Genomic DNA, 24,867 nt, shown 5'->3' with positions numbered 1-24,867 from the left:
AAGTGTTCCAATCAATCGTTTCTGGAATGACATTTGTGTCATGAAACTGATGTTTGATGAGGGAAAATGTCCAACTATTGCCAAGGTGTTGCCTCAGTCTCTCAAATGGCAACACGGAAGTTGAAAGAGGTTGTCAAAGTTGGCAAAAGTGCTTACCATACATCTACATCTAAAAAACCCTAGAATGATTGTTTGCGGGAAAATGATAATGTTAGAAACCGACGTGAATTACTCCCTTTAACAAAGGAGCTCCTTCAACTTGCTCGCAGTGTCAATGCTAGCAACAAGGATATCTCAAAACGGAAAAGTGAGGAAAGCAAAAGAGAAGCATGAGAAACAGCTATCAGAAGAGGAAAGACTTAAGAAGAGGGATGAGAGAAGATGTTAGCCGGTTCGAAAGTTAATCTACGAGAGCTCGAAGAGAAAAAGAATGATAATAATGATAAACATAAAATTGTTGAGTTGCTGGTTCAGGAGGCTAATGGGAGACTCCAAAAAGTCATTGAGATTAAATACTTCATTAAAATGGGTCTAGCTCTAGCTATGCTAGAAATTGCATTAAACAGCTAGAACGGGAGCAAGCAAAGGCCTTGGAAGGACCCACAAGAGAAAGTCTCAATCCATATATACGCTGTCGAAAAAATTAAATAGGGGTTTTCACAAACATTACTAAAGATTGTTTTTCGCAACATTAATCGAAGCTGGTCTGTTTCTATCAATTTTTTTTCGTAATTTTGAAAGTAAGTGAAGAAACACAAAAACAAACACTTTGATCGGGCACTATACTGATGCTGAAAGTGGAAAAAGCAAGCAAACGTTTTTAAAGTTTTGGCTAAGCATTCCTCGGGTTAATGTCTTCTGAGCTTGGTTGTTTCTTTCGCACAAAGCACCTTATCAAGTCAGTTTCTACTTAGTCACTTTCTTCTCAGATTTTGCGACCTTGAAAGTCAGAAAAGTTTGATTTTTTTGTTTTTTTTAAATGGTACTCCTATATGTGCCATTTTTGATCATACCTTCGTTTTTTTCCCTTGGTGTTCTAAATATTGTGCTAGAAACACCTAAGATAGGTTAAAACAGCCAATTGCACGCTCAAAGCACCTCTCAAATTCATCTCTACTCTTTATGCGCAAGTTTCTAGTTAGTGCTAGTCCAGTGTTTCTGTGTTTTTTTTTTCAAGAATTAGTGTCATTATGTTGGAATTTGTTCTTGACTGCACTAGCTTTTATCAATAAAGTGATTATGTATATTTTTTTTTTTAGCTAATAAAGGACACTGATCATCAGGTTAAAGAATTGGCTCTGAGATTGCTGACATTGCTACTAAGATTAGAAGACCACCGCAGCGAAATGATTGAAGTTATAAGCTGTTACACTCAACATGTGGACCCAAGGGTCAGGGCTGCCTCCTTTGAGTCACTAGTAAGTAGTCCAAAAAATGGGCCTATTTCGGGGGAAAAAAGACATCGACGTAATGGTTTCAGGTTTAGACTTCATTGCCTCATCCAATATGAATGAGTTACTCGACTGGTATAACAAAATTTAGTATGCATGATGTGTCAGATTAGTGGCGTGTCAAGAAGACGAACTGGGGTGCCCCCACCCCTCCTCCATATGGGGAGTGAAAGTCATAAAATCTGGTGGATTCTTGAGCAAATATCATGGCATTCGGGTAGATGCGAAAAAAAAAAAAAAATCGACTAGTGAGACTTAACTATCATTCAAAATTTACCGCGAAAATTGACATTTGAACCTTAGGTGGGGTTTTTTCCTGCGTCGCACCATCCTCCACTATCGCAGAGGGAGGGGGTAGCAATCCTGCTTTCTCTTATACAAAGCCTAACAGCCTTGAAAATACACTACTCTCATTTACACTCTATTGGCTAGGCTAATATTATATATTTTATGATTGGCTCATATTATATATTCTATTATAGACACCTTCCATGAGTGGTTCTCAGGGTAGATGGGACAAACATAGTGTCTTTAAACATAAAACTTGGGTACAAGAAATATATTGGAGATATCTGAAATTTAATTTACAATAGAACATATTACATATTCATATTGCACTAAATTTTTCTGGTGAAGGTGGTTTCCCAGGTAGGTGTAGTATACAGATATAGTCTTAAAAAAGAAGATCTAAGTGAGAAACATAACTTTCGTCTATTTTCTATCGATTTGAGAGTACATTTTCTGCATGCATTGTGTTTTGAATCCATAAAGCAAGAATACTTGTAATGTACGCTGTTATTAATATTTTGTTTAGTCTTGATAGTAGTAAATATGCTTCCCTTTTCTGAAGGTCTGAATCATTTGCAATATCGCTAAATAGAGCACATAACCAGAGATTTTACCAGGAATGGGTTTAAGGAGGAAGGATAAATTAATTAAAAATGAAAAAGGATAATGATCCTCTAGATGGCGCATAGGGCGTAGAATCGTTTTTTCAATTGTTGGGTCTTTTTTATAGTAGTTAGTTGATTCAATGATTCAGTGACCCATTGATGGCGCATAGGGCGTACAATCGTTGTCTGAATTGTTGGGTCTTGTCCACAGTTATCCGTTGATTCAGTGATTCACTGAATTTTTATAGTGGTTCAGTGATTCAGTATTTCTAACTCAGTTTCAATCTGTTCTTTTTTCTTTATACATAAACAAACGTGCTTCAAACTAAAATCAACCTTCATAAATGAATCAGTTCTTATTTATAGGCTATAGGCTAGGAATAAAATATAGACTAGATATAAAAATTGACTAATTCAAAAACCTGCCTTTTAGACTTACAGTTTTTGAATATGGGGAGGATCCTTTGGGCCAACATAGGGAGTTGGGTTGAATTAGGACCGTAATACAGTTGTTGCCATTCGGAACATCCATAGGGAGAGGAGTGGCCTTAGGCCCATTGACCCTCTTCCCCGTTGCTACTGAAGTTTTTTCCACCAAACGTTCCTACAATGTATAAATTTCCTTTTTTTTGGCTTTTTAATTTGCCTACCTCTCTGCTAAATGTCTGAATAGAAGACCTGAAGAGATGTAACTCATTTCAAGCAACTTACAGTGTTTTAAGGCTTTAGCATCCAGTTCAGTAAATTGAAGGCCTTGGGACAAGAACGTATCCAGGATTTTTGTTTGGATTTTGGTGTATTTTTGGGGGGAGGGGGATGGGCTTTTAAAAACTTTACAAAACACATCTAAAATATGTTTAAATGTATTTTTGTTACTTTCTAACGAGTTAGAGATTTTTTTTTTTTGGGGGGGGGGTCAAACCCGGTAACCCCAACCCCCTGGATAGGGCCTCGCCTGGGATGCTCAAAACGTACTTGGGAGTAACTTGGAGCTAAAAAGAAAGCATACACAGTTTATTTCAAATTTCAAAGATTAGTCTTAATGTATTTATTACATTGTTGAATTTATTACCGATTAGCAATGTTAGCATCATAACCACTTATTCCTAAAAGAGGGACCAATAATAAAAAAAAATTCGGTCTCCCTTGCAAACAGGGCTGTTGTGGGAAGGCAGGCTTTACGGTGTAGAATGTATTTTTTTGTCTTTTTTTTAAGTATAAGTTTAAGTGTGGAGAATTTTCTACGTGTCACTTTCTCAAAATTTTGAACCTTTTTTCCATACTATTTCTTGAATTTTTGCAATTCACTTTTCCGTTCAATTCTTTTATTTCGACTTTTTAAAGTTTATACCTTCCTTGAAAAGCAGGGCTCCTCCCCTGCCCTCACATAAACTCTTATTCACTTGTTTTATCTACTACCCCCCACCCCCTCTTTTCAACCACCTTTCCATATATTAATTGCTAATAATATAAATTATCATCATTCATCAATTTCTTTATAATAATTGTTTCCGCATAATCTCCATATACTGGTCATTCATTTTTAGCTGTATTCATTAGCCTTACATGGAAGACTTTATTGGATGCAGTGGTGGTTCTGGCCTCTCTTGCACCTGGGGCTAAACTTTGGTTAGCTAAACTTTGTTAAACGAAATTTTCTAAAATGATTATAACCATTAGATTATTTATTTGAAATTTTGTGCCCCAAAATACCTGTGTCCCCTCTATTCCTCCTCGAAAAATGCCTTAATTGGATATAAATAAATTAAAAAAAACAGCTTTAATTTATACTTTTCTTTTGTCTCTTCTTTTATATATCTGTTAGCTATTGATTCATATATTCTTTGTCATATTCAATTTTCTCTAGCTTCAAGCGCACAGAAGTGGAATGCGGCTAGGGATAGAATTGTACGATATAGCTGTGGCATGTTTGACAGATGAAAATGAAACAGTAAGGAAGCTTAGCCTTGAAATTCTTAGTGTTTTGGCTCATCTTCATACTGAAAAGTAAGTTATCTATTCAGTTTTGTGAGGCAGTTTCTCGGCTGGTCTTTCCGTTTTTTTAGTTCAGTAAAATTTTCCTTCTTTTTTTCGGAATTCCAAATGATATATTTCTCTTCTTATCTTTTAAAATTATTTTCAGGTACCTTCCACACTCTTAAAGTTCTTGTCTTTCTTCTTTTTTTTTCATTTTCTAATGCCAACTTGGGCTTGCCCGTTTTCCCTTAATTTCAAGGTTCATTGCTACTATTACTAATACCACCTGTTTTTTTCTGTATTCTAGTGTATATTCTTCTTTATCTTTATTTTGTATGTATTTTGTGATTCAGCGTATTAATTTATGGTTCTTTCAGTTTTTTATTGTATTGTGTGGTCCACAACAAGCTAAGCCTCCTCTTTTTTCTTTTTACTGTCTTTCCTTTTTTCTCTTAATTTCTTGGTTTCTGATTTTCGTTATTATTATTATTAACAACCGTTTTTTCTGTATCCTAGTGTATATTCTCCTTTATTTTGTATGTATTTTGTGATTTAGAGTATTGTTTTATGGTTCTTTCAGGGTTTTGTTTTTCTATTGTGTTGTATGGTCCACAACAAGCTAAGCCTCCTCTTTTTTCTTTTTACTGTCTTTCCTTTTTTCTCTTAATTTCCTGGTTTCTGATTTTCGTTATTATTATTATTAACAACCGTTTTTTCTGTATCCTAGTGTATATTCTCCTTTATTTTGTATGTATTTTGTGACTTAGAGTATTGTTTTATGGTTCTTTCAGGGTTTTGTTTTTCTATTGTGTTGTATGGCCCACAACAAGCTAAGCCTCCTCTTTTTTCTTTTTACTGTCTGTCCTTTTTTCTCTTAATTTCCTGGTTTCTGATTTTCGTTATTATTATTATTAACAACCGTTTTTTCTGTATCCTAGTGTATATTCTCCTTTATTTTGTATGTATTTTGTGACTTAGAGTATTGTTTTATGGTTCTTTCTGGGTTTTGTTTTTCTATTGTGTTGTATGGCCCACAACAAGCTAAGCTTCCTCTTTTTTCTTTTTACTGTCTTTCCTTTTTTCTCTTAATTTCTTGGTTTCTGATTTTCGTTATTATTATTATTAACAACCGTTTTTTCTGTATTCTAGTGTATATTCTCCTTTATTTTGTATGTATTTTGTGATTTAGAGTATTGTTTTATGGTTCTTTCAGGGTTTTGTTTTTCTATTGTGTTGTATGGCCCACAACAAGCTAAGCTTCTTGGGCAGAATTCACATTTGTAATGGTGCTTTAGTATGAATAAAATAGTTGAAATGATGATAGATTGATATTCAAAGCGTATTGTGTTTTCCAGAATTGAATTATCATTAATCATTTCTAATTATCTTGAGCCTGAATCGGCAAATAATATCTAATGTCCCCCTGAAATGCTTCTAATCCTAAACAGGAGCTAATATTGCAGTCTATTTTAGCAACGCAAATTGCTTGTAATTTTGCGATGTTCGTTGGCTCGGAGTGGAAATTATGACAAATAATCAATTATAATCAGTAGTTATTGAGTTCTGTAACTCACCATAGTCTTTGTTTTAATGTTGAGTTGCGTTCATAAATGTATTCAGTTTTAATAGACTAAATGTGTTTTGGAGAGCTTCTTTTGTTTGTTCTTAGAAAAGCTAATTTATTTTAAAAAAATTCCAATTTATATTTATGGGTCTCTAGTGTTCATTTAACTATTAAAAGAAATTACTATGAACAGTGTTAAAATTTGAGATTTACTGAAAATCAACTTCAGTGCCAAAGACAGTATTCAGGATTTTTTTTTTTGGGGGGGGGGGAACACAAAAATCTTAAAAAAAACAAATATCGGAAATGTGTTTTACGCAGTTCTGTTACGTGTTTACGAGTCGTGACAATATTTCGGGGGAAGGAGGTCCCCCCCTAGGATGCCATATAAGGATACCCTTTGAGTGCCATATATTTTAAATACCACATGCCAGCTTGAAACTCTTGATTCTAAAGGATTTTCTTGCCAAGAATCATCGGGGGTCTTATTTCTAGTTCTGTTTGTGGTAAAAAACTTTCGTAGGTTTGACTTGATTATTCCTTATTATTTAGGCACTTCAAGGCTCTCATTTATTGATTGATAGTGATTTATGTTTATTTTAAGTTTTAGATATGTGACTTTATTTCTGCTAATGTTTGGCTTAATGTACCTCCTTTTTTTTTACCTTGAAAAAGCTATTTTTTGTTTTTTCAATAAGTTACCAAAAGGCTTGATTACTATTTTTTTTTAAATGTAAAATATACTTAACGCATGTGTAAAATCACTGACAAATTGCCTTTTTTTTTATTAGCTTTAAATTGTGGTATATGTAAAAAAATAAATACAAAAAAATCTGCATGTGTTTTTTATAACCCATAGAAAAGTCCCGTTTTATATTTTTTTTTTATTTCACTATTATTTTGTAATAGTATTTTATATACTCTTTTATCTTATATTATTATTTCATTCTGGAAAGAAAATATTGATAACAATTTTAGTCGTATTATTATTCCCTTTGGACATTAGACATGCCTCCCTCCACCCTCCACGAGGGCATGGTAAAGAATCTGTAAAATCTAAGAGTTTTATTTTTATTTTTATACAGTCCATGTCCATCTTCTACGGTTCAATTTTAGCTTTAATCTTGTGTTATTTAGTTTCTTGAACTTTAAATTTATTAACCTTTGCCCTGGTATTCTATAAACAATTCTGAACGATAGTTTTTCTTTTAGTTGGCTATTTTCACGAACAATCATGAGCAACAACTTTTTGTTTGTGTAGTATGAAGGCATGTAATAAGGAGTCTCCTGTACGTATGAAAACAGAGAGCATGAGAAATCATGGGCACCGTTTTTACATCCCTTATTTTTCTCTTGTATTTATAAATGTTCCAAAAAAGTCGGCTAGAAGAGCTTTTAACTTTTTAGCTCATTTTTCAATAGTTACGACCATTCTATCCCCTTTTCAGTTATAGCAAAATAGTTTCAAAGTTTAACAGAGAGCAAAGTTTAGAAAGCCGACAACCCTTAACTTTTAGTCCTTTTTGTATTTTTCAGGTTAGGTTATTTTTCAGGTTTGGTTCTGAAGACGAAGAGTATGAGAAATAAAAATGTAATAGTTTAGTTCGAATACCAACAACCATTTTCAGTTGATGTAACATTGTTTTTCCTTTTGGAGAGATGTTCTAAACAACTCTTTTAGTCCTATTATTAGACTCCTCGGTCATTAGATCCCCCATGGGTGGCACTGTGGTTTGGGAAAGGGGTCTGTAAAATCTAAAAGTTTTATATTCTTATGTGGTCCATATTCATTGCTTCATTTTAGTTTTATTCTTGTTGAATTTTAGTTTCCATATATGTTCATTTTCTGATCTTTAATATCATTAACCGCTGCAGTGGTGTTTTGTACAAAAAATCTGAACGATATTAAAGTATTTAATATCGATAATATCGATAATATCGATAATATCGATGAACGATATTAAGTATTTATTTTTGTTGGTGATTGTCACCTTGGTGTTTTCTAATAATTAATTAGTTAATAATAACTTTTTGCTAGTGTAGAGTACATAAACCCGTTGGTTGATCGCGATATCAAATATGATTTTATTAGACATGCTAATTATATATATTATTGGTGTATAGTTATATATATATTATGTATATTGAATGTTAAATATGATAAATATTAATAAACATAATTTTGATCATTTAGTTTAAGAAAAAAGTTGTTGTTACTCAAAATGATTGTAGAAGTACAGTTGCATCGAAAGTAGAGTAAAAAAGAAAAGGAAGAAAGGAGACAATAATAATAAGAAGAAATATAACTTATATGACTTATGTATTATGTATAGTATATATGTATATTGTAATTCTATTATATGTTATGTATTATAATTATATATATATATATATATATATTATGTATAGTAGTCTGTAATGAACAAATTTTTCGCAAAATAACGATGCATAATTATTTGTTATGATGTATATTGCTATTAATACTAGTCTTATGGATTCTGATTACAACACCAAGCCTCCCGAGGCCAATTGAGGTGTACAAGCTCCTCCATCCCAGTCTATTTAGGGCTTCACCGTTTAATCCCTGGCATGTAGTTCCAGCTCCCCTTCAATCCACTCTTATGACCTTTTTTCAACTTGCTTCAGTCATTTATGTGATATAATTGATAAATTGAAAGATTACTAAACATTGATTCATTATCTAAACATTAAATATCAGTAAAAGAATTATTATTTTTAAGCATTAATTGTTAAAAGTGTTTGAGGCCCCAATATTGAAATGAGTTTCAAGGCAAGCCATTTAAATTGCACTTCCGTTTTTTTTGTTTTGTTTTTTTTCAATAAAAAAAATTTTTAAAATTCTAAAAACTTAGCTAAACATATTTTGAAGACTTTTAAATTTTTGTTTTCAAAATCTACCAGAGCTTAATAAATTTGATCAAAAAGTTGTTGGTAAATTGTATGATAGATTTGTTTATATAATAACCAATTGTAACATATTTTGTAAACATTGTTTTGTATTATTCTACACAATTGTTTATTATGTTATATAATAGTCGTTTATATAATATAAAAATCAACAATTTGCTCGAGTGTTAGCCTATAGTGGAACACTTATATCTAATGTTAAACAGGAATATTGAATACTGGTTACCAAACCTGACTAAACCCCTGGTAAATTAAGGTATAAGGTAAAATAAGTAAACTAAGGGTCGAATATTTAATTGAACCCAGTACCAAATCATTTTAATTGAACCTGCATTTTCCTGTTTTACAACTGATTCTTTAACAACATTGATTGAGATATTTAAGATATATACATTGATTCTTCAATCTGATTCTTTAACTAGAGTTGAGTTTCTACTTCTTCACTAAAGCGATCGCGTAGATTTCGAAGGCTTTTCATATGTATTGTAATTTCTTTCCTAGACATGTTAAAGTCCCCGAAAGTGATGACACAATTCGTCTTGGTGACGATGCGTTTTCCCGGATTTGCAATGCCCTTACAGATTTAGCTGTGCATGTGAGACAACTGGCTGCTTCCCTTCTTGGTTCCATGACATTTGTGTCGCCAAAATTTTTAGAACAAACACTCGATAAAAAGCTTATGTCAGATATGAGGGTAAGCGAAAATTGTGTTTCGTCCTTTTTTTTGTTATGTGTCGCCAAAATTTTAGAATAAACGCTCGATAAAAAGCTTATGTCAGATATGAGAGTAAGCGAAAATTGGGTTTCGTCCTTTTTTTGTAATGTGTCGCCGAAATTTTTAGAACAAGCGCTCGATAAAAAGTTTATGTCAGATATGAGAGTAAGCGAAAATCGTGTTTCGTCCATTTTTTTTTTTTTTTTTTTTTTTTTTTTGGTTATGTGTCGTCAAAATTTTTTGACCATGCACTTATCTCTGATATAAGTTTCAGTATTTTAAACATTATGAAATATTGTTTAAACAATATTGTTATTGGTTATTTATAAACAATATTGTTTAAAACAATATTGTTTAGAAACAATTTTTCGAAAATTGTGTTTCCTCCTTTTTTTTTTTTTTTTTGGTTATGTGTCGCCAAAATTTTTAGAACAAACGCTCGGTAAAAAGCTTATGTCAGATATGAGAGTAAGCGAAAATTGTGTTTCCTCCCTTTTTTTTGGTTATGTGTCGCCAAAATTTTTAGAACAAACGCTCGATAAAAAGCTTATGTCAGATATGAGAGTAGGCAAAAATTGTGTTTCATTCTTTTTTTTATGGCACTTGGTATTAACCAAGTGACATATAGCAGTCGCCAATTCTGTCGGTCTGTCTGTCGGTCTGTCGGTCCCGGTTTTGCTACTTTAGGCACTTCCAGGTAAGCTAGGACGATGAAATTTGGCAAGCGTATCAGGGACCGGACCAGATTAAATTCGAAATAGTCGTTTTCCCCGATTTGACCATCTGGGGGGGAGTGGGGGCCCGGTTAATTCACAAAAAATAGAAAAAATGAAGTATTTTTAACTTATCAGCGGGTGATTGGATCTTAATGAAATTTGATGTTTGGAATAATATTGTGTCTCAGAGCTCTTATTTTAAATCCCGACCGGATCTGATGACATTGGGGGGAGTTGGAGGGGGAAAACCTAAAGTCCCGGTTTTGCTACTTTAGGCACTTCCAGGTAAGCTAGGACGATGAAATTTGGCAAACGTATCAGGGACCGGACCAGATTAAATTAGAAATAGTCGTTTTCCCGATTTGACAATCTGGGGGGGGGGAGTAGGGGCCTGTTAATTCGGAAAAAATAGAAAAAATGAAGTATTTTTAACTTATGAGCGGGTGATTGGATCTTAATGAAATTTCATGTTTGGAATGATATTGTGTCTCAGAGCTCTTATTTTAAATCCCGACTGGGTCTGATGACATTGGGGGGAGTTGGAGGGGGGAAACCTAAAATCTCGGAAAACACTTAGAGTAGAGGGATCGGGATGAAACTTGATGGTAAAAATAAGCGCAAGTCCCAGATACATGATTGACATAATCGGAACTGATTTGCTCTCTTTGGGGTAGTTTGGGGGGGAGTAATCCTTAAAAATTAGAAAAATGACGTATTTTTAACTTACGAAGGAGTGATCGGATCTTCATGAAACTTCATATTTAGAAGGACCTCGTAACTCCGATATCTTATTTTAAATCTCAACCGGATCAAGCGTAATTGGGGGGGGGGGGGGCAGTTGGGGGACCGGAAATCTTAGAAAATACTTAAAGCGGTGAGATCAGGATGAAACTGGATGGGAAGAATAGAAACCTGTCTAAGATACGTGACAGACATAACTGGACCGGATCTGCTCTCTTTGGTGGAATTGGGGGGGGGGGGGTAATTTTGAAAATTGAGGTATTTGTAACTTACGAAAGGGTGACCAGATCTTAATGAAATTTGATATTTAGAAGGATCTTGTGCTTTAAAGTTCTAATTTCAAATTCCGACTAGATCCTGTGACATTCGGGGGAGTTGGAGGGGGGAACCGGAATTCTTGGAAAACATGAAAATTGGAGTATTTATATCTTACGGATAGATGATCGGATCGTAATGAAATTTGATTTTTAGAAGGAATTCATGTCTCAGAGCTCTTATTTCCAATCCCGACCAGATCTTTTGACATTGTGGGGATTTGGAGGGGGAAATCTTGGAGAAACACTTGGAGTGTAGGAATCGGGATGAAGCTTGGTGGATAGAATAAACAAATGTCCTTGATACATGATTGATAGAATCGTACTGGATTCGCTCTCTTTGGGGGAGTTGGGGGGAGGGGTTCAGTGATTTGGCGAGTTCGGTGCTTCTGGACGTGCTAGGGCGATGAAAATTGGTAGGCGTGTCAGGGAGCTGCACAATTTGACTTGATAAAGTCGTTTTCCCAGATTCGACCATCTGGGGGGCAAAAGGGAGAGGAAAAATTAGAAAAAATTAGGTATTTATAACTTACGAGTGGGTGATCGGATCATAATGAATTTTGATATTTAGAAGGACTTTGTGACTCAGAGCTCTTATTTTAAATCTTGACCGGCATTAAGCCTCTTATTTTCCTTTTTAAATCAATCTATTGATTCATAGAATTTTGTTACAGCTCATACCATATGATCTCTTGGCTCTTAGCTCTTCTCGCCTCGTCAAAAGTGCCATATGAGCTCTTAGCTCTTGTTTTGTTATGTGTCGCCAAAATTTTTAGAACAAATACTCGATAAAAAGCTTATGTCAGATAGAAGGGTAAGCGAAAATTGTGTTTCGTCTTTTTTTTGTTATTTGTCACCAAAATTTTTAGAATAAACGCTCGATAAAAAGCTTATGTCAGATATGAGAGTAAGCGAAAATTGTGTTTCCTCCTCTATTTTTTTTTGGTTATGTGTCGCCAAAATTTTTGGAACAAACGCTCGATAAAAAGCTTCAGTCAGATATGAGAGTAAGCGAAAATTGTGATTCCTCCTTTTTTTGGTTATGTGTCGCCAAAATTTTTAGGAAAAAACACTCGATAAAAAGCTTATGTCAGATATGAGGGTAAGCGAAAATTGTGTTTCGTCCTTTTTTTTGTTATGTGTCACCAAAATTTTTAGAATAAACGCTCGATACAAAGCTTATGTCAGATATGAGAGTAAGTGTTTCCGACTTAGTGTGTTTGTTTGTGTTTTTTCGAAAATTGTGTTTCCTCCTTTTTTTTGGTTATATGTCGCCAAAATTTTTACAACAAACGCTCGGTAAAAAGCTTATGTCAGATATGAGAGTAGGCAAAAATTGTGTTACCTTCTTTTTTTTGGTTATGTGTCGCCAAAATTTTTAGAACAAACGCTCGATAAAAAGCTTATGTCAGATATGAGAGTAAGCGAAAATTGTGATTCCTCCTTTTTTTGGTTATGTGTCGCCAAAATTTTTAGAACAAACACTCGATAAAAAGCTTATGTCAGATATGAGGGTAAGCGAAAATTGTGTTTCGTCCTTTTTTTGTTATGTGTCACCAAAATTTTAGAATAAACGCTCGATAAAAAGCTTATGTCAGATATGAGAGTAAGCGAAAATTGTGTTTCCCCCTTTTTTGGTTATGTGTTGCCAAAATTTTTAGAACAAACGCTCGATAAAAAGTTTATTCTCAGATATGAGAGTAAGCGAAAATTGTGTTTCCTTCTTTTTTGGTTATGTGTCGCCAAAATTTTTAGAATAAACGCTCGATAAAAAGCTTATGTCAGATATGAGGGTAAGCGAAAATTGTGTTTCGTCCTTTTTTTGTTATGTGTCACCAAAATTTTAGAATAAACGCTCGATAAAAAGCTTTTGTCAGATATGAGAGTAAGCGAAAATTGTGTTTCCTCCTTTTTTTGGTTATGTGTCGCCAAAATTTTTAGAACAAACACTCGATAAAAAGTTTATGTCAGATATGAGGGTAAGCGAAAATTGTGTTTCCTCCATTTTTTTGGTTATGTGTCGCCAAAATTTTTAGAACAAACGCTCGATAAAAAGCTTATGTCAGATATGAGAGTAAGCGAAAATTGTGTTTCCTCCTTTTTTTGGTTATGTGTCGCCAAAATTTTTAGAACAAACACTCGATAAAAAGTTTATGTCAGATATGAGGGTAAGCGAAAATTGTGTTTCCTCCATTTTTTTGGTTATGTGTCGCCAAAATTTTTAGAACAAGCACTCGATAAAAAGCCTATGTCAGATATGAGAGTAAGCGAAAATTGTGTTTTGTCCTTTTTTTTGTTATGTGTCGCCAAAATTTTTAGAACAAAGGCACGATAAAAAGCTTATGTCAGATATGAGAGTGAGCGAAAATTGTGTTTCCTCCTTTTTTTTGGTTATGTGTCGCCAAAATTTTTAGAACGAACACTCGATAAAAAGCTTATCTCAAATATGAGAGTATGTCAGATATAAGGGTAAGCGAAAATTGTGCTTTCTCCTTTTTTTTTGGTTATGTGTCGCCAAAATTTTTAGAACAAACACTCGATAAAAAGCTTATGTCAAATATGAGAGTATGTCAGATATAAGGGTAAGCGAAAATTGTGCTTTCTCCTTTTTCTTGGTTATGTGTCGCCAAAATTTTTAGGCCATGCGCTTATCTCTGATATAAGTTTCAGTAGTTTAAACAGTATGAAATATGCTATATTAAATTTTTTGCTTTTTTTTTTACATTTGTGTTGCCAAAAGTTTAAAAAAAATGCTTAATAAAACGGTTATATCCAATATAAAGGTATTTTTTTTTTAAATTCATGTTTATTTCTATATTTTTATTTTCTCTAGCTTTTGTTTTCTCTTTATATGGGTATCGACCCTGGAAGGGTTTCAACGATGTTGAAACCCAGGGTTTCAACGTTTGTTCGATAATTTACGGACCCATAGACCCAATCGTCTCTTTTTAACCTCGTTTGAAAATGAATTTAAATATCTTCTGAATTGGGATCATAAAGGGACAACACTTTATAGACAGCTAATGTCCGGTACAAGTCTAAGGATATTAATCGCTATAGGTACCTACTGGTAAATTTCTATTTAATTTTTTTTTCATTTTCGTCTAGAATTTCGCAATCTCTTAGTAGAAACAAAAATATCCCTTTGCCAATTTTCCTTTTGAAATTGAAAGCACTCTTATTTTTTTTTCTGTTGAAAGAAAGTGTTTTTTGATAACAAAATCAAATTAAAAATTTCTTTTTCTGTCATTTTTCATGCTTAAAATCTAGTGTCATTTCTATCGTCTCTAAATGGTTCGTGTGGCCTAATAATGAAAGTTTGCTTTGGTAGGTGGAATTCATGGCCTCTCGCAGACTAAAGACGCTACTACGATATTGGTATCTTGTAGGGAAAATCGGTATCTTGGGATATTCTCACATTATAAAAAGATCTAGATAGGTCAGAAGTTTGTGAAAATTCATTAAGATCCTTAATTTTCGTTTTTTGCAAATGACGTCGTGTACTAAAATGAAAGTTTCCTTATATTGCAATGACATCATGTATTAACAAAAAAGTTTCCTTATATGACGTTGTATGCTGTCATTCATATTTTAAATAAGATAGCTAAGTTTTCAACGTAATCAGTTATTTATCCAACGCAATGTCTGTAGCAAGCCCCAAAAAAACGAAAATTTGCAGTTGCAGTTACTATAAATGATGTTTCTTTTGAACCAACACTTGAACTATCAATCGTGATGAGATATGAAAATTGACAACATGAAAATTGACTGATCAACAGTTATCAGTTGCGATAACTCCAAAACGGGCAGGTAAAGCAAAGGGCATTGCTAAATTGTCTGAAGTAATCAAAATTAAAAATAAAGAAGATAGACAAATACGGTTAGAAATACGTGTCAAAATGAAAAAGAAGAGCAAAGACACGGGCGGTTAGAAGTTAAGCGAAAACGAGAATTAGAGCGTGTCAAGAATGAAAATGAAGATCAAAGACACGCGCGATTAGAAGACATGCGACACCGAGCATGTGATTCTCGAACTGGGAAATGGAAAGCTTCCTAAAAATCTTCTAAATGAAATTGAGTTACCGGAAAACGTTATTTCCATTGGCAATTTAATTGGTGAAGTTTTTGGAAAATGTTTGTCTAAACGAAGTTTCAATTAATGAAGGATCGATTCGTTTTAGCTTCAATCAACAAAGAAGCTAGTACAATAAGTGTGAAACTTGTCGATTGTCTCCCATGAGAATACAAATCGTATAAAAGTTTGATTTTGTTAAAGATAAAGAAAAAGGAGGAATTGAATTTACTCCAGCATTCCTCAATTCAATTAAAACTGCAGAATAACCACCACATGCCTTAAAAATTTAGAAAAATACTATAGTTATGCTTTTGCGTAACTTAGATATCTCAGAAGGGATTTGTAATGGGACCCGTATTATTGTTACTGAATTATGTAACAACATAATTATGGCGAATATAATTACTAGGGAAAAATCAAGAAAAGAAGTTCACTTATCTCGAGTTACAGTGGACTCTAGTAAAAATCAACTTGGATGTACGACACTAATTTTCACTTCGACTCATATTTGTCATGACTATGCATAAGTCCCAAGGGCAAACTTTTGAATTTTTTGGCGTCGACCTTAGTTCTCCAGTTTTTAATCATGGTACATGGCATGTCGTGGCACCTGGCATGTTATGCATGGCATTTTCTCGTGTGAAAAGACAAGTATTTTTTTTAAAATTAATTAAACGATAAGTAATTACAATATATTACATTGTTGACATTTCAGGTCGCAAGAACGACTTAAGTAGGTCAAGAATTTAAGGTGAAATTCATATTTTTCCCAAAATTGTTGTAACAAACCTATGGTGCCGTCTTGACATAAAAAAGAGGCTATATCATGAAAAGAGAAATCACCAATGCAACAGCACAAACACATAAAAAAAAAGAGACAGAAGGAGAAAAGGAAGACTGTTTTCCTAAATTAGTGACTAATATAGACCAGCACTTGAATGAGGCCTTAACCCTACTCATCCATACAATCACATAGGTCAAACAGCATAGCCATACACAATCAACCATAAAAAATAATCCATGGACAGGCAGTCATGTCGTCAATAAGTATAAGTCGTCATTTACCAAACAATAGAAACAATAAAGACAAATAATTCAGAGGCAACAACCCAACACAAGGGCTCATCAGGAGAATACACTTGCCTATAGGGTTTCGCCACATTAAATTCTCTACCCAGCCAAGTGTTGTGGCTACCATAGAATATCCATGGCATCCCCGTGTCAGGTATCACCCCCAAAATACACCCCTATGAAAAAAAAGCAAATGTAAAACAACCAAGTAACACCAAAACAAGCTTATCCTGTTAATATATCCCTCTTTTTAGCAACAATAGGTAAACCAAATATGATAAATTTTACCAAATCACAAATATTAACACATTACAAAAAAATTGAATGAACAAAACAATTATAGAATTCATCTTTACCATGTGGCTATTTTTAAAAAAAATACGCTCTATTAGAAACACAATTCAAAATAAATGGCGCTGCATCATCATTTGTCGAACCTCCGAAATTAGTTGAAAATTTCTTTAAGTATTTCCCGATAATTCTTTTGATATTTATTTAAAAGTTCGCTATAATGAAAACTAAATTTTTTAAATTGCCAAGTTAATTTATTTGCAGAAAAACATCTTGATATCAATTTTTGGCTTAAGATTTTACATCTATTTTTAAAATCAATATAATTACTACAAATCCTTGCATAACGAAGTAACTGTGAGAAAAACGCCGAATATGTGATATTTGAGTGTATATTACTTTCAGGGAATGGGAAACTAATCACTTCAAAATCAAAATCATCCGTTTTATTATACATTTTAAAGCTTAATTTATTATTATCACAAATATTAATATTTAAATCTAAGAAATGATCTTCATGACCAGCGCCATGACTAGGTTCAAGAGTAAGCTCTGATGGATATATACGCCGAATATGTCGAATATGTGATATATGAGTGTATATTACTTTCAGGGAATGGGAAACTAATCACTTCAAAATCAAAATCATTCGTTTTATTATACATTTTAAAGCTTAATTTATTATTATCACAAATATTAATATTTAAATGTAAGAAATGATCTTCATGACCAGCGCCATGACCTAGGTCCAAGAGTAAGCTCTGATGGATATATATTTTTAGAAATATCAATGAAATCCTTACAATTTAAGACCAAAATATCATCTAAATATCTTTTATTATTTGACAAAACATGTTTTAAATTATTTGGATTATTCTTATCCATCATATATTTATGTTCTAGTTGACTTAAAAACAAGTCAGCTATAAATGGGCTGGCATTCCCCCCCCCCCCCCATGGGAATTCCCACGATTTGCTTGTACAAATCACCATCAAATCTTATATAAGTATTGTATAAAACAAATTCTAATAACTCAAAAATCATATCCAAGCTTTTAAATTAAATTTAAAATACAGTTATACTGAAAGTCATACTGGTAATCCAATAAATATAAATTTTCTTAGTAATAATAAAAGCTTTTTAATCTTTGTGCTTAGTTCATAAAAGGGGTTACGAATATTTTTGATATCAGGGGCGCGACCTGAGTAAAGATCGATGTGGGCTCTAAGTATTTATAGTAGTATTTATTTTTTGTCCAGACTACTTCGTATGAAAAGAGTTGCTTGAGAAACTTCGGAGGACGCTTGTTTGATTGGAAATTGAAACTTTTGTGCGCTTTTTAAGAGTCAAAAGTGATTAGAGGCCCCTCCCACGCCCCTTTTAGCTGCCCTTCACAGACACATATCTGGTCAAAATTTAGGAATAACGATTTTGTTCAAAATGGTTGAAAGGTTCAATAACTATGCCTCCGGGGATGACAAGCCCCTAACAGCCCTTGTAAGAGCTGTAAGTCATGCAAGTTGCCCATTGTTTACACGTGGGTTTTATAATTTGAAAGGGGGGAGTATATCGACAAAGGCTAAGGTTATTAAGGTGAAACATTTAGGGAGTATTGGGGGAAATGGTGAACTAAATCAAAATATACGATGTACGTGCAATTTATCAAAAGGGTGCATAAGCAATATCTTAAGAACGTCTTAGGATAGCAAGTTGAAAATATCAGAGCATATTCTGGGGGATGTTGAACTAGCCAAACGCACTATGTGCATACAACTATGACAACGAATACTACTGTTACGACTGCTACTGCTACAGCCGCTACACTAATGACTACTACTACCATGATTATTTGAATTACGGTTACAACTACTACAATTACTGCTACTACGACTACTAAAACTGCAGCTACGGCTGCTGGGAGTAGTACTACTACAGATACGACTGCTTCGACTAATACTACTATAAATACTGCTTTTGCAGCCACTACTACTAAGAATACTCCTGCTCCGACTGCTCCTACTACAACTAGTGCTGCTATGGCTACAACTACTACGACTACTGCCGCGTCAACTATCGCTACGACTACTACAACTGCTACTGCTACGAGCACTGTTGCTAAAACTACAACGAATAGTAGCACTACAACAACTTCAGCTAAGAATACTAATGCTTCGGCTGTTACTGCTACGGCTACTACGATTGGGACTACTATGACTACCACTACTACTCCTGTGATTCCTACCACTGCTACTACTAAGACTTCTACTATCAATAAGAATAGAACCCAAAACCGAACAAACAATAAATGAACCTATTAAGAAACTGAAGAAGAAGAAACACAATTACTGGAAATTAAATCACAAGATAATAATGCATGAGAGGTGACAAATGTGTAATCAAGTCAAAATCAAACGATAAATAAATGATGAAGGGAAACTTAAGACGAACAGAAACTACCACAGACTAGAGTAGATCTAACGCCCCCTGTGCCTTGTAAAGAGTAAAACGTTACTTTGCTTTGCTAGGGAAAAAATAGGCCTACACTCTAAATGTTTTCTCTTTGATAAAAATAAATAAATATAAGAATAAGATGATTATGATACATATAACATTATTTAGATCGTATTATATTGCATGATGAATGTGATGGTATACCACCTAACATTATAATATTACTTTGGTTATTATTTCGTTTTATGTAGTTCGCTGAGGATGTTGGAGATAGTTAATTACAAATAACTTATTTTATTTTGTTACTTACATTCTTGTTTCTCTTATTTTGTTTTTTGTAGTTTACTCTTACCTTTTTTCCTGTTGTTAAATAACGGCTAATCTCGTTTTATTTATATTTTGTTTTCTTCAGAGAAAAAGAACTGGTCATGAGATTATCAAGGATTTGGTTGAAACCGGGAAATGGGCCACCGGGTCTCGCTGGGGAGAAGATAGACCCTTAGAAGTATTAGACACGGATTCAATAAATTTGATCTCCTCTGGATCCTGCGGAGCTTTTGTTCATGGACTCGAAGATGAATTTCTTGGTAATTACTTAGATTATGAACAGATGAGAATCAGTATCAATAATAATAATAAGCAATATTTTCATACTACTGAATAGCGTTAACTGTTGCAAATTGTGGAGCCAACTGAGACCCACACTGACGAACACATCTCCATCCTTCCCTGCTCAGTGCTTCTTCTTGGGCCAAAGTCTGAACCCCCCCAACAAAACAAGATATACTAGACATTTATCAGTACAACTTTTTATGGATCATTTGAAGATCAAAGCCCCCTACAGAATAATTTATGTTTGTTTCAAGTTTTACACTTCCTCCTTACTTTAGTTGAAAAACTTTTTCTATTTGTTTGTTAGATTTCATAAAACTGTAAAGTTCTATGTATACAATGCTTTTGGTAACGCAGAAAAAACGATCAATATTTCAAAGATATAGATTTAAATTTTGATGGGTATTAAAACAGTTGGTGATAACGAACAGTAAGGAACGACCCGGCTTAGTAGTAATTAAAACTTTAAAAAATTTAATTTTGATGCCAATGGATATATCAAAAGAACTGGCTTATTATGCTGATTCCAAATATATAAATTTCATTAGGTTTAGTCTTACCCATCAAAAGCTACGAGCAAGAGAAAATTTTTATGATTCTTGAAAAAAGGGGAGAGACTCCCTCCAAGCTCTAGGATTTTGATGAAAATCACACCATCGGATTCAACGTATCAATGAACCCTACTGTAGAGATTTCAAGCTCATATGTGGATTTTTGTAATTTTTGCCACAAGAAAGATCACGGTTACGTGTTTATTTGTTTCTTTGATTTTTTTTTCTTTTTTCCCAGGGTGATCGTGTCGACCCAGTGGACCTAAAACTTCGAGAGTGGGCTAAGTATAATGAAAATGAAAAGTACTAGTGCTCTTTTTAAGTGACCAAAAAGAATGGAGGGCAACTAGGCCTCTCCCACACCACCTTTTTTCCCAAAATTGTCTGATCAAAATTTTGGGATATTTTTTTTCTTCAGCATAATTGAAAGGCCCAATAACTATGTCTTTAGCGATAAAATAACCCTCTACTTCCCCTAGGGAAAGGTATTTAATTTATGAAATTTACCTATCGTTTTATTTGCTAATGGGAAGTATGCATACATTTTTCAGGTAGGGAGGGGAGACCGACTTTTCTGCCGGCAGGATTTTGCGTGGGGAGAGTTTTTTATGGAGAGGGAAGTTTCCAGGGCGTCAACTTTTCACTGGGTAAATTTGCTAGAATTCCTATTCGAAATTTCTGTATATGTCTTGCATTCTCCTTTACCAATTCAATTTTAGGCGTGGAGATGCTAAGAGTAATTGTCCGGGTAAATTTTCGCCAGGATTGAGTTGCCCAGAGGATATTTCTGTGGGGGGGATTTTTCCATGGAGGTGAAGTCAGGTATCCGGAAGTTATTTGAAAAACGATCAGAAATTAAATTTAAGTAAAGCAAGTTTTCTCAACTGAAAGTAAGGAGCAACATTAGAACTTAAAAGTGCCGAAAAAATGTAGCGTGAAGAGTGATGTGCCGAGGAGGGGGGCAAATCCCCTCATATACGTAGTAATTTCTGTTTGTTTTAAGTTTTAATGCTGCTCCTTACTGTCAGTTGGAAAAAACTTGCTAGATTTTTTTTATGAAGCTTAGAGACAAACATTTTTCTAAAGGCAATGGAAAAAGTATGTCAACTAAAGTAAAAGTATATTAAAATGAAAAAAGTAATTAATTACAAAAAAAATACACAAAACAATAGCCTGCTTGCAAAAGATATTAACTCCCAGCATTCAGTTCTGTTGAGCAATGCCGTAGCTTGGACGGATATCTTTTAACAACATCGAAAGTTTTGAACTTGGTTATCAAATACCAAAATATATAATGCCTTTAGACTCAATTGCTTATAAAAAGTAACGCAGTATCAAAGTAGTTTGTTCAAAGTAAAATATGTTGTTGTTTTTGTAGTTTAATTGACATTTGAGCGAATCAACCGCTCTTATACGTGCGATCCTCTTTTAAAACTTGGGCTTATGAAGTCACGTCACTTTGAGAAACACACAAATAAAATTTCGGCACAGGCCATTTCAACACTTAAGATATCTTGGGAGAGTACTAGGACGTTGTACTCCTGCTTAAATCCTGCTTAAAGAGTGCTCCTGCTTAAATCACTGGCACTAGTATGTATATCACATCTCTATTCTGCTATTATTGCTTAAAATATCTGTGAAAAGAAACATGCTTAGATTTAAATAAGGCTAAAATACCAAAAAAAAAAAAAAAAAAAAAAAAAAAAAAAAAAAAAAAAAAAAAAAAAAAAAAAAAAAAAAAAAAAAAAAATGAATTGGTCAATACAGTAAAAATAGAAGTTAATACAGATTACTACACTTAAAAAATCTTTAAAAGGAAACGTAAATACGAAATAAAAAGGTCAATACAATGAATATAAAAGTCAATACATTATAACTAAAAAAAAAAAAAAAAAAAATCAGAGAATGTTATGTAGATTACAACTCTTTATATACCTAGTCAGCAAAAACATAGTCTTTCTATGGACCCACTTAGGGGATTTAGCCTGATTTAGGGTTGCTCTCATTGTAAATGCACCAAAATACTTTATAATTTGGTTTCTAAACACATTTCTTTGTACTTCATATTTTGTGCACTTCATGAGAATATGCCTAACATCATCATACTCATTACAAATATCTCAGAAGGGCGAGCTAACTCTCCCCAATTTATGTAAAACTGAACGGGTTTTGCCATGACCTGTCCTCAATCTAAAAACAGTAACAGCAACAGATCTAACATCATGCACAAGTCCATCAGGTGGTACCTTATAGTCATAAAGTTCTAAAATTGGATTTATGCAATTTCTAATAAAATTATCGGTATCTCTATCACATAACATCTTATAAATACATGTAAAATATTCATTTTTAGTCTGTTTTACACTTATAATCTGACCATTTAAAACAACCCACTTTGCCATTATATCAGCAGATTCATTTCCAGCAATTCCCACATGTGCTGGGATCCAGACCAGAAGTATATTATTTCCCACAATCTCTAATGACCTAACTATTTGGTGGATATTACAAACAAATTCGCGACTAGGTTCATGCTCATTCATCAGGTACTTAAGGGGTGATGCTGAGTCAGAGCATATCATCCAACTCCGTGCATACCCATATGACTTAATGAATTCCAATGCCTTATATATAGCAATCGTCTCAATTGTAAAAATAGACAGGCTCCTGGTAACTTAAAGCTACATGAAACTGACATACTGGGACCGCCAATGCACAGCCAGTACCCCTATCTGGCTTGGAGCCATCAGTAAAAATTTGTATATTGTCTCTTAAGTGGTCAGTTTGTCTTAGCCAGTCATGTTTGAGAGTCAAGTTATTATCATCCCCGCGGTCAGGTACAGGAAAATACACATTATTCTTTATTGCACATAGCATATTTAAAATATTATCTTAAAAAACTATCTCATTTGGTACTATATTTGGGCACTCATTTGAAAGCAAATTATTACACCTGTAAAAAGGTGGAGTATTCCTATCCTTAAAACTTACATCACTATTATAATTATTTATAATTTCTATCTTGATTATATCCCCATTTAAACTAGATTTTTAGTGAAATACTCCACAACTAACCTGTCTCGTCGTAGCTTGAGCGTGCTCACCCCCAATTCAATCATCAGTGCTGGGATAGGGGTACTATTTAGGCAACCAATGGATCGCCTAAGCACACTGTGGAACACTGTATCTAACTTTTTGAGATTCTCCTGACTAGCATCACCATATATAGAGCTACCATAATCAAACTTACTAACAATAGCAGCCTTTATACTTTTGCTAAGACACTTAAAAGGAGCACCCTTTTTCCCTAGGCACATTACATTTATAAGGTTTAATCTACTCCTAATATTGCCTAACAAATACTCTATGTATCTCAACCATGTCGTTTTACTATTAAAAAATTAGGCCTAGGTAGCAGAAAGAGTCATCTAGCCTAATAGCCTGATTAACAACGTTTACTTGTGGTACTGCAGTATTATTATTTTTTAAGAATAGCATACCAACTGTTGTCTCTGGTGATAATGTCATATTATTCTCGCTTCACCATTGTTGAACATTATTTAATGCTTTTTGCATCACTGACTGTAAAAAAAGGGGTGTTTTCCCAGTTGTTACCACGGCAATGTCATCAGCATAAATATAAGCTTTGCAGCCAAGGACAGTGGACATGTCCAAGTCACTGCATAAAAAAAAAAAAAGTAGGACTTGAAACTCCCCATTGGGGTAGACCCAAATTATTTTTAAGCTGAAAATTTGTACAATACCCACTAGCAGCTAACCTAACCTCACGATTTCTCACAAAGCTAGAAAGCTAATTTACGCAATTGGCAGGTATACCTATTTCCCTTGTTTTCTTTAAAAGTTTATCCAGGTCAACTGGGTCAAATGCAGACTTCATGTCTAGGAAAACGGCAAATGTATCTTTCTTGCATTTGAAGCCCTGTTTTATTTGGTCCTCAAGTCTAACTAAGCCGTCAGTTCTGCTCCAATTTGGGAGGAATTTTTAATCAGATGTTCCATTAGTCTATAGAAGCAAGATGTTAGTGAAATGGGCCTATATGAATCTGGGTTAGAGGGATCCTTTCCTGTTTTGGGTATTGGGATTATGGACGTCTTTCTCCATTCTTTGGGAGTGTATCTTTCTTTGATGAACTTATTAAATAGAATCAGAAGAATATTTTTGGCTTCCTCTGGTAAATTTTTGAGCATTAAGTTATGTATTTGATCAGGGCCAGGTGCTCCTGGCTTTATTTTCTTTATAGCAGTTTCTAGTTCTTCAATAGTGAACGGTTCCATTTGGGGTTGGTTATTATTATCTTCAGTTATATTAGTTGGTGCTTGATACTGATACCCTTGGTCATTTTTTATAAAATTATCTAGGAGGGTTTTCATATAATCTTCTGGAACTGTGAACTCCATGTCATCCTTTTTGAGGAGAATAGGAATTTTTAGGGGATTTTTGGGCCTGTATAAATTTTGAAATTTCGCCACATATCTTTTATATTTATATTATGTA

The 24,867-nt window shown here is 33.8% G+C and overlaps 1 protein-coding gene across 1 annotated transcript in view; it reads left to right on the top strand.

The window, feature by feature from the left end:
* LOC136038530 (integrator complex subunit 4-like) overlaps positions 1-24,867 on the top strand; it is a 95,319-nt gene that overhangs the window by 29,056 nt on the left and 41,396 nt on the right. Inside the window, exons 5-8 of the mRNA XM_065721637.1 lie at positions 1,260-1,418; positions 4,212-4,351; positions 9,315-9,507; positions 19,601-19,775. Of these exons, the coding sequence (XP_065577709.1) occupies positions 1,260-1,418; positions 4,212-4,351; positions 9,315-9,507; positions 19,601-19,775 (667 nt within the window). The remainder of the gene's footprint in view (positions 1-1,259; positions 1,419-4,211; positions 4,352-9,314; positions 9,508-19,600; positions 19,776-24,867) is intronic.

Source organism: Artemia franciscana, chromosome 18, assembly GCF_032884065.1.
Source record: "Artemia franciscana chromosome 18, ASM3288406v1, whole genome shotgun sequence".
NCBI classification, from domain to species: domain Eukaryota; kingdom Metazoa; phylum Arthropoda; class Branchiopoda; order Anostraca; family Artemiidae; genus Artemia; species Artemia franciscana.
This window is presented reverse-complemented; position numbering and strand designations above follow the sequence as displayed.